This window comes from Mycothermus thermophilus, assembly GCF_041956435.1.
Source record: "Mycothermus thermophilus strain CBS 625.91 unplaced genomic scaffold VTJ04scaffold_3, whole genome shotgun sequence".
Taxonomy (NCBI): domain Eukaryota; kingdom Fungi; phylum Ascomycota; class Sordariomycetes; order Sordariales; family Chaetomiaceae; genus Mycothermus; species Mycothermus thermophilus.
In genome coordinates this window covers 2,462,418-2,472,072 of record NW_027191429.1, presented here as the reverse complement: position 1 = coordinate 2,472,072, position 9,655 = coordinate 2,462,418, and the positions used below count along the sequence as shown (strand labels likewise).

The 9,655-nt window shown below is 57.0% G+C and overlaps 5 protein-coding genes across 5 annotated transcripts in view; 2 read left to right on the top strand and 3 right to left on the bottom strand.

Annotated features, from left to right (window-relative positions):
- VTJ04DRAFT_5019 (uncharacterized protein) overlaps positions 1 to 456 on the bottom strand; it is a gene marked incomplete at both ends in the record, with an annotated part of 1,602 nt that extends 1,146 nt beyond the window's left edge. The window contains one exon of the mRNA XM_069363089.1: positions 325 to 456. Coding sequence (XP_069219970.1) covers positions 325 to 456 — 132 coding nt within the window. The remainder of the gene's footprint in view (positions 1 to 324) is intronic.
- A 785-nt stretch (positions 457 to 1,241) lies between these two features.
- VTJ04DRAFT_5018 (uncharacterized protein) lies at positions 1,242 to 1,864 on the top strand (the record flags this gene model as incomplete). Its single annotated transcript, XM_069363088.1, has 2 exons — positions 1,242 to 1,300; positions 1,381 to 1,864. 2 exons carry the CDS (start codon positions 1,242 to 1,244, stop codon positions 1,862 to 1,864), a joined length of 543 nt encoding a protein of 180 aa, XP_069219969.1.
- Positions 1,865 to 2,410: 546 nt separating this feature from the next.
- VTJ04DRAFT_5017 (uncharacterized protein) lies at positions 2,411 to 3,721 on the bottom strand (the record flags this gene model as incomplete). Its single annotated transcript, XM_069363087.1, has 1 exon — positions 2,411 to 3,721. One exon carries the CDS (start codon positions 3,719 to 3,721, stop codon positions 2,411 to 2,413), a length of 1,311 nt encoding a protein of 436 aa, XP_069219968.1.
- A 1,562-nt stretch (positions 3,722 to 5,283) lies between these two features.
- Positions 5,284 to 8,341, top strand: VTJ04DRAFT_5016 (uncharacterized protein; the record flags this gene model as incomplete). Its single annotated transcript, XM_069363086.1, has 4 exons — positions 5,284 to 5,593; positions 5,739 to 6,947; positions 7,008 to 7,064; positions 7,128 to 8,341. The coding sequence occupies 4 exons, from the start codon at positions 5,284 to 5,286 to the stop codon at positions 8,339 to 8,341; spliced, it is 2,790 nt and encodes a 929-aa protein (XP_069219967.1).
- Positions 8,342 to 8,941: 600 nt separating this feature from the next.
- VTJ04DRAFT_5015 (uncharacterized protein) lies at positions 8,942 to 9,602 on the bottom strand (the record flags this gene model as incomplete). Its single annotated transcript, XM_069363085.1, has 2 exons — positions 8,942 to 9,106; positions 9,555 to 9,602. The coding sequence occupies 2 exons, from the start codon at positions 9,600 to 9,602 to the stop codon at positions 8,942 to 8,944; spliced, it is 213 nt and encodes a 70-aa protein (XP_069219966.1).
- Positions 9,603 to 9,655: the final 53 nt, after the last annotated feature.

Sequence of the window (9,655 nt, the reverse complement as noted above, 5' to 3'; positions counted from 1 at the left end):
TGTTGCTGCCAGTGAGCCGCTGCTTCCATGGGTGCCAGTGAGGCCGCTGCTTCCATGGGTGCCAGTGAGGCCGCTTCCATGGGTGTTAGTCGTGGGATCGAGCTTGTTTTTGATGTTGCTGCCAGTGAGGCCGCTGCTTCCATGGGTGCCAGTGATGCCGCTGCTTCCATGAGTGCCAGTGAGGCCGCTTCCAGTGTTGCCAGTGAGGCTGCTTCCATGGGTGTTGGTCGTAGGATCGAGCTTGTTTTTAATGTGGGTAGCACCAGCACCGAGCTTGGCTCCAGTGGTGTTGCTACCAGTGTTGGAATTGAGGTCGGTCATGACGCTGCCGGAGGCGCCGCTGTCCAGCTTAGACGGCTGGTGGTGATGGGTAGTGCCCGTGCTCGTGCCCGTGCCCAGGGTCTGGTCTTGGGTCTTGTTGTCACTGTGACCGGTGATCTTGTCGATGATGCCCATTTTGGTGGATTGGAGTTGTTGATGTTGATGTTGTGGTTGTTGTTGTTGTTGTGTTGTTGTTGAGATGTGAATTGCAATGATGCTCAAGTGTTGTCTGCTGGAGAACTGAGTACTTCTGGGAGATAAGATTGAGTCTCCCTGCGGACATTTATACACATCAATTTCATAGATCTTTGACGTTACCAGATGGACATTTCCGTGACTTGGAACTGGACAAAGCTTGGAAGCTGCCTCGTCCAGCTTGATGACGTCCTCTGCCTTGGAAGCAGACACATTGCGCAACGAGACTTGGGCGAATGAGCTGGCGTTTAGGTAAACGGCGATCGAAATTCTTGTAAAAGAAACATACAACACCAACCAATTACAGGTATTGATCACCAATTCAAGTATTATGAACAAAGCAGTCGAGGCAGTGATGCCATCACCGCACTTCACAGTAAGCCGTAGTGACTGGTCTGCTGATGCATGGAAATCAAGGGGAATGCATCTTGTGATGTCACCCCTAGGCCGTGCCAGCCCAGACCGGATCTTATCTTATCGGAATACCCCACTTCCCGCCCGGCTGGTAAGATCAGGTCTGGCAACGACAGGCTCCGAGATACTTGAGCGCTTGGAGGAAGCCGTAATACGCCAGAACTTTCATACCTGAAACCAGGCGGCCATTGCCCGGCCATTGTCTTTTCCACCAGCACAATTACATCAGTCCTCCCTCCCCAAGCTGCCGATCTTTGCCCCATCGAGTGCCAACCTTGGAACCCGTCCAACATCTACTCGTAGAGCAAACAATGGACTACGTCGAACAGCGCGTCGCCCAAGCCGCCTCGGCCGGCGAGACCGCCACCAAGTAAGCTGCCGTCCCCCTTCCCACCACCGCTTCCCCCAGCCTATGCCCAACTAACTAACCAACCAACCCATCCACACCAGCACCCTTCTCACCCCTCTCAACGGCCTCCTCCTCGTCGCCACCCTCTACGCCTTCTACACCTTCCTCTACCGCCCCCCTCCGCGGCCCTCCCTCCCTCCAGAACCGCCCGCCACCGTCTTCCGCACCTTCACCCCGCGCACCCTCCTGCCCTTCAACGGCGAGAACGGCTCCCCCGTCTACCTCGCCGTGCGCGGCAAGGTCTTTGACGTCTCGCGCGGGCGCAACTTTTACGGCCCGGGCGGTCCGTACTCCAACTTTGCCGGGCGGGATGCCAGCCGCGGCCTGGCGTGCGGGAGCTTCGACGAGGACATGTTGACCAAGGACTTGGACGGGCCGCTGGACAAGCTGGAGGATTTGACGCCCGACCAGTGGGAGGCGCTGAGGGGGTGGGAGGAGAGGTTTGAGGAGAAGTATCTGGTTGTGGGGAGGTTGGTGGCGGTCGGGGAGGAAGGGAAGGAGACGGAGGGGGCCGAGAAGAAATGATGCGTCGGAGAAGTATAGGTCGTGTTTTCTTGGTTGGAAGGGTGGATGGAAAATGATGAGTGGGTGGCATTGTTATGCGTACGATGCTTCTCCAGGCCGTGGATTTTGTGGTTTGCTTTTACTGCGGCGTAAATGTTACTCATAGAGGCCGACTACAAGCGATTTGACATTTCGGTTTTGCCGTTCTTCTCTCAGTTGCTACATCCCCCAGGCTCCCATTCCGCAGGGTTCAATCCTGAACACCGGAGCTGTTCAATAACTCATGGGATGAAGGTTACCGAGGACCTTCTCGGAAGGGTTATGCGTGAATAAATGTCAAGTTAACCAAACCCAACTCTGAAGAAAAAACTGATGTGTGTCTCATGAAGTCATCCTATTTACAAGTGCCAGTCTTCGCTGGACAATACATGGTCGTGACTACGACGACAACCAACTAAATATACACGGCCAACTGGGAAGCCGATCCAGTGACCATAATCTTTTCGAACCCCAGCTGCCTCGCACCGGGGGCATGTCTCCAGGCATCCCCGGCATCACAACGCTTATTTAGACAAACATTCCAGGATGTCTCTGGCCCCGAAATTCTGGAAACATGGTCCCCAGATGCTGGCTCAAAAGATCCCAGACCCTCGACGCCTCCTTCACTTCGTTCGTCTCCATAAGATGCTGCACCGTGTCGATGCCCAAGACGCGTAGGCGTTCCCAGTACCGCCCACGATTGACTGTTTCGGAGTTTGGAATGGTGCCATCGCTGTTATAGGGGCAGATGTATTCAGCTACCCGGTCTTCGACCTTATATGACGCTTGGTTGGAGATGTACTCGATAGCTCGCTCCGCAGAAGGCTTCGCGGGATGGTGCAGATCCAGGTGCGCCATCTCGATCGGCGCCGAGCCGAGCTCTTCGCCCATGGCAACGAACGGGTCAAAGAGTTGCTGCAGGGGCTGCTGCCGCCGGACAATGGTGGTGGAAACTGTGGTCTCGTAGGCGAGCGTGTGCCACGCAGGACGTAGCATCCTGGTAGGGATGTGATGGTCCTTGACGAGAGACTCGGCCTTCAACATGGCTTGATAGGCCGGGTTCAGCTTGGGAGAGAGGGACTTGCTGCGGATCAGAGAGTCGAGGAGCATGGCGATATTGGTGGCGGTAGAAGAGTTTTCCGAGGTCTCACCGGCAGCATCTCCCTTCATCAGACGGTCCATCAGACGCTCAATCCATGACCACACCACCTCTTCCTTGCCGTCGACAACCATGAAAGGCACAAGGAGACGGGTAAACGGCCGGTTGGCGAGGAAGCTAAGGTTCTGTTCCTGGCCCGAGGAGCGCAGCCATTGCGCGACGAGAATGCCGGCACCGGTGCGCGGTGGAGATTCCTTGGATGACAAAGTCTTGGATTGTGTCTCTGCGTTTTGGACCTGTAAGAGAAAACCATGGGCCCGGGGGATGTTCATGAGCCCGCGGGCAACGGCCTTCCTGAAGATGGCTTTATGCTTGTCGACTAGCACGCTGTAGCTGCCAACAGGGTCCAGTGTCGGGGCAAAGGGGTCGGGATTAAAGATGGGGTTTCGTAGGAGGGCTTGGATGTGGCGGTCGGTTGGTCGGGTGGGTGTTTGGTCGTCGGCTGGTGATGATGCTGATGATGGTGCTGAGTTGGAGGGTTCCTCAGAGGCCGCATCCGCCGCTAAGGCAGCACGGAGGGTTGAGCGAGATACAACGCCATGTTCTCGATCAAGCTGTTGCCGGAATGAAGTTTTTATGGCATTGAGGAGCCGTTGCGACTCGCGTTTACTGAGAGGGAGGGGTTGGTGGATGGGAGGGAAGATGCCCTTGAAGGAGCCGAGGATGCGGGTCTTTTGCATTTTGGCTAGTGTAATGTAGGGTGTTGGGCTTGATATTCGTTAATTGGGTTCTCTAGTTCCATTACCGGCGAAGCCGGCAAGGGAAACGCTTGTTTGATGGCGGCTTCGCTGGTTAGTGTTGACCTCTTGACCTTGAAGCTGTCGTCGATTTGCATGAGGGGCGCGATGCGTGATGCTAGAGGTTCAAAAGTGGAGCCTTTGGCAGCCCCAGGATTGGCTGACAGGTGGGAGCAGGTGGCCCCATTGCGGCCTGAACTCCGTTCACCTGCTCTCCGTCCCAGGCTCCACCGACACGGCACTGCCGAACGGTGGCGGTTGAGATGATGGAGATGGTTGCCACTCCATGGAACACAACTTCGGTCAGTCTAACATTTTGAGTCAAAGAATCTACTCGTACATCCAACACCAATGTTCAAGGTGTCGAGGGACAAACATTTCAAATTGCGAAATCCAAACAGAACCCAAATTCCTTAATCCAAACAGAACCCAAATTCCTTGGTGCATTGTCGTTGGAACGCACTGCTCTGCCAAGTCATGTGATATAAGCTTGTCTGGCGGCCGGATCGAGGCATGGCAAGGCATGGCGCTGACGTCGTTGCATCCGTCCGTGGACAAGCAGGAGTCAGGAGGCCATTGAACCAAGACCACGCGCCCAGGTTCAACAAAGCACGCAACTGTTGGGGAAAAACACAAATCATGCTGCAAATGGAAAAGAAAGCCGTCCCAATGTTCAATTTTGGACAATGGAATGTCTCACAGATAATGTAGCTGATGTAGGAATGCCATCATTGTGAGGGCAAAAAGGTAAATTTAGTTACCGTACTCCGTAAGCATGGCGTATTTGGCGTCATGATCGAGAATCAGATTGCCCCGCGAAACTGGACAGAGACAAACAACCCTTGCCAACCCTGAAAGAGTCCGGGCATCCCTCGTCCCAACCCCCAGATGTGGACCCACCTCGCCAATTGGGGTGAGGCTGGAACGCCTGTCGCAGCTGCAGGGCCTGGGTCGGGGTTGCCTCTCAGGCAAAAACACTCCAGTGGCTGCACCCGACGCCGCAAAACCGCACACTGGGCCACGACTTCTCCAGGCCCACCGACCAGTGACAACTGACCAAAACTGGCCATCCATCCCATCCCGTCCAGGCCATCCACATCCACCTGCCGGGCTGGACTGCTGCTGCTGCTGTTTGCACTGCAGTGTAGGTGTGCACCACTCTGCTTCTCTTCTCGTCATTCTCCATTCTCCATTCTCCCTCCTCCTTTTCCATCAAACAACCAAAGCCGCAACCCAACCTCCCAAAAAAAGCCTTGGATCGGTCCATCGCACGGATCGCCCCACGATTCATCGTGCCCTGCGCGAATCTCTTTTTCCCATCGCCCACACCCAACTCGGGCATCGACACCCATTCTCTCCTCAATTCCCTTTTCCGCACCGCCTCTTCTTTTTTTTCGGGTTCCGTGGTTTGGTCAACGAAATCGCGAGTCGGTCGCCGTTTTTCGTCCACACCACCCACCACCTCCCACAAACTATCCCCTCTCCTCAGATAACACATCTCAGCAATGACTGAGGTACAGTCCAGACCTGCCGCCACGCGCGGCCGACAGTCGGGTCGCGGCGGTCGCGGCGGCATTGCTGCTCGGGGAGGAGGCCGTGCCGGAAGTCGGGCGAATGGCGATTCCAAGCCGGATCCAGATTCATCGCTGCCCACCCTCGAGGACGAGGGCGAGATCGCCGAGCTGAAGCAGCAGTACGGCAGCAAGGTCGATACCATCAAAGAAATGTTCCCCGATTGGACCTCCGTCGATATTCTCTTTGCCCTGCAAGAGACCGATGGCGACGAGAGCTTGGCCGTCACCCGCATGGCCGAGGGTGAGCTTAACACCTTTTTGCATTTTTTTCTGTCGTCTTGTCGACATTTTCTACTTTCTCGACGCCGTCCTTTCTGTCACACCATCTATCGTTAGATCATATTATTGCGGCCTGATGCTGACCACGATTGATTGCTGTGACTCAGGAACAATTTCTCGGTGGAGTGAAGTCTCCAACAAGATCAAGAAGGATCGGACGCGCACCAAGGCGAAGGCTGACGGTACCCCGACTGATTCTGCTCCTGGGGCCGGGCCCCGGGCTTCTCGAGGTGGCCGTGCTGCCGACGGTGGTCGTGGTCGTGGTCGCGGCGGGGCCCGCGGCAAGCCCGCCCACCCTTCCACCAACGGAACGCGCTCCAAGGATAGCCAGCCTCTTTCGGTCCCGACTGAAGAAGCGTCGGAATGGAACACCAAGCCTAAGGAAGATGCTCCCGCCGCGGACACCTCTGCTGCGACCCAACCTGCCTCCATCACATCGACCACCACTCCCGCACCTACCTCTGCTCCTTCAGCCCCGAAACCTGCTCCCGCTCCTCCGGTGAAGACCTGGGCGAGCATGTTGAGGCAGTCTACCGCACCGAAGCCGGCTCCGAAGCCCAAGGAGCCTCCCACCAAGGCACCCGAGCCTGTCATTGAACCTCTTCCTGCCGCTGCCGAGCCCGCACAGCCCGAGCCGGAAGCTCCGGCTCCGGCCCCTGCACCCGCGGAGACACCTGCCGAGGCACCTGAGCCCGAGCCTAAGACAGAGCCTGCTCCGGAACCGGCCCCAGCTCCGGCCGCGGAACCGGCTCCTGCCCCGCCGACAACCATTGTTCCCGTCGTGCCCGCGATCCCGGCCGTCGTGGTCCCCGAAGTCGCCCTTCCGCCGTCCAAGGATCAACTCACCGAGAAGAACCTCGACCAGATCAAGGACGATTCACATCCTCCCGTCACCGAGACCGCCGCCAGCGAGGCTGCGGATTCCTGGGATCCTCGTGGCACCCTGCCCAGCGGCAACGCCACTCCCATCTCGGCTTCCCAGCAACAACACCAGCAGGCCGCCCGCAAGCCTGCGCGCACTCCTGTCCACCATCCCCGCCGCATGCTCGACCAGCTCGAGGCTGTTCGCATGCCCGGCAACCGCGAGGTCGACCGCGCCGCTGTCCAGTTTGGCGCTTTCAGCCTGAACGGCACCATCGACGATGACATTGATAATGATCGTGAAGAGCCCGAGACTCGGCCCCAGCCGCCGCAGGACTCTCCGGTTTCCCACCCCCGGACGTCTCTCCCTCCCGCTCAACCCACCCCCGTCCCCGACGCGTTCCCTTCCTCCCAGAAGCCGGCGGCTACTGCCCAGATCCCCACAGGTCCTGCTGGTATGCGTGCCCATGCGTCTGCGGCCCCTTGGTCTCGCGTCACTAACTTAACCTCTGCAGCCGCGGCTCCCTCGGCCCCTCAGGCCGCTGCCCCTGCCCCTTCTGCTACCGCGCAGAGTATGTCACCGCTCCTTTCCCAGATTATCCCTCAGACCAGCTTTCTGACACACGCTCTCACAGCTACCGTGCAACCGCCTGCCGCTCAAAATAACCAGCAACAGTTCGGTCGCTTTGGCCAGCCCAGCGCCCAAGAGTCTTCGTCATTCCCGACGTCGAAGCCCTTTGAGCCGTTTGGACAGCAGCCGACTGCTGCCGCCTCGGCTACGCAGAACCAGTTCGAGGGTGGTTTCCAGGGTCAGGCTCAGCAGGCCCAGGCTGCCCAGCCGCCCAGCCAGCAACAGCAGCCCGGCGGCCCGTTCAGCTCCGCTCCGAGCGATTTCTCGTCGTACTACACTGCGGATCACCCGAGCCGCTTCAACTACTATAATCAGAACTTTGGTCCTCAGCAGGGTGCCCAGGGTCAGCAGGATGCTTTGTCGACCCAGCCGCAGAGGGGCTTTGGCGGATACAATGCACCCGGTGCTGCTGACCTCAGCCAGTACCCCCAGAGCGGTGCCGCCCAATCTCGTTTCGGTGCTAGCACCGTTGCCGACTCGCAGACCGCCACGACGGCGGCTCCTGGCCAGGCTGCCACTACCCAGGCCCAGAGCGGCCCGAGCACCCAAAGCCAGATCCACGGCCAACAGCCTCCCGAGTACCCCTACAACACTCCCTACTTCCCCAACTACTACTACAATATGGGCTATGGCTACGGACAGGGTGGCTATCCGTACGGCAAGGGCAACCTCGGATTCCCCAACCAGTACGGCATCAACCCCTCTAATCCCCACACGTACAACTCTCCTGCCTTTGGTTCTGGCTTGAACCGCGATTCCGATTATTCTCGTGTTGGTTCCGGCCAGGGCACTCAGCCGGGTCTGGCTGGTGGGTTTGGCGTCCATGATGCCTTTGGCCGCGGTGCTTCGGCGTACCAGTCGCAAGCTGGCCAGTCGTTCAACGCGCCTGGCTCTCAGACCGGTGCCGGTCCCTCTGCGGGCGATGAGTTGAAGCCTTTCGGCGACGCCAAGGCTGCCGGTGGCCCGAGCCCGTCCCTCGGCGGCCCCAGTCCTTCGTTGGCTGGCCCGAGCCCTTCTCTGGGCGGTGCCCGCCCCGGCTCGGCTGCCAACACCCAGACTCAGACCGGGCTGCCGCCGCCGCAGACCACCCAGCAGGGTAACATGAACGTGGGCCCCTACGGCTACGGCAACCCGGCCGGCTTCGGCAACCAGAACTTTGGTAGCTACTACTATGGCGGCTACCCGCGCGGCAACGCTGGCTGGGGAAGCAACTACTAGGAGGGTGACCGAGCCGCTGTTGCCGCGGCTGCGGCTGCAGCTGCAGCTGCTGGTGCTGGTGTTGTTGTTAGCCGGCCCCCGACGATGGCGCTGCGTCATCACTTTGTCAGCCACCCAGGTCCGTTGGCTGATGAGATGTGATTGATTGTGTGTGTGATGTGTGATATTCTCATTAAGATGGGATGATGATGACGATGACGGTTGCGGAAACGGGAAAGGGTTTTTGCCTTGTTTTATGAGTCCAAGGGGAAATGAAATGGAAATGGAACGGGTGGTTGGTTTGGTGGATGGACCGGGGGGCAAATTATTCTTCTTTTTCTAACTCAGGGGAAAAAAGAGAGAGAGAGAGAGTACACGAAAGGTCCTCCCGGGATGGCTGCTGGCACATGGGACATCATGGCACAACATGGTATTTGCATGTTTCGAATGAACTCTGAACGAACCTCCTCCTCTTCGTCGTCGTCGTCGTCGAGCATTCAACAACCAGAATGAATGGGGATCTTGTGTTTTTCTTTTTTCTTTTGTTGTGAATGTTAGGTTCTCCTGATGCTGGTGATTAATTGGTGAGGTGTTGTTGATGGGTTGATTGATGGATTGTTTCTACTCTGAGGATTGCTCTACCAGAGTCGGAGGAGAGGAAACAGCCAAGGCAAACATGGCAAGGCAGGTGCGGAAAGAAGGGTGAGGATGATGAGAATGAACCAGGGCCAGGACCAGATCAGATCGGATCAGATCAGATTGATGGTAAGGTATTGATGGTTGTATCTAGTGAGTGAGTTTCCGGTTCCTTTGCTCAGGAGGAATTAATTATAACACCCGGGAGGCCTAAAAAGAACTGAAGCAAAATATTCGATTTCTTCTTCGACGGCGGCTTGGATGGGTTCTTTCTGCTCTTATTTCCCAAACTCAACTCGACAGGCTCACTCAATGGACTCAATGGACCTCCATCGATTCGTCAAGGAAATGGAGGATGGGTCTTGTAGCCATTGACTGGCTGCCGTGCCTCTCTTTCTCTCTCTATCCTGGGGAGCAAGGCATACGATTAGACACTCACGGCCTCAGAAAAGCCTTGGAAATCGGTAACCTTATGAAGAGTACTGAATTACTTTCTCTTTTTTTTATTTCCCTTGGGCTCCATCCATCTGAACTAATTGAGCTTGATACCCAGCAAAGTGATCCAAAACTCTACCCCCCCTTGCACTCTTCAACTAACTGACTTGATTCCGTCACAATCAGCCTCCCAGCCCTTTTCCCCGCCCATGTTAGCAAAAACAAAATCATCAAACACTCCTCACACCACCACCACTTCTACGT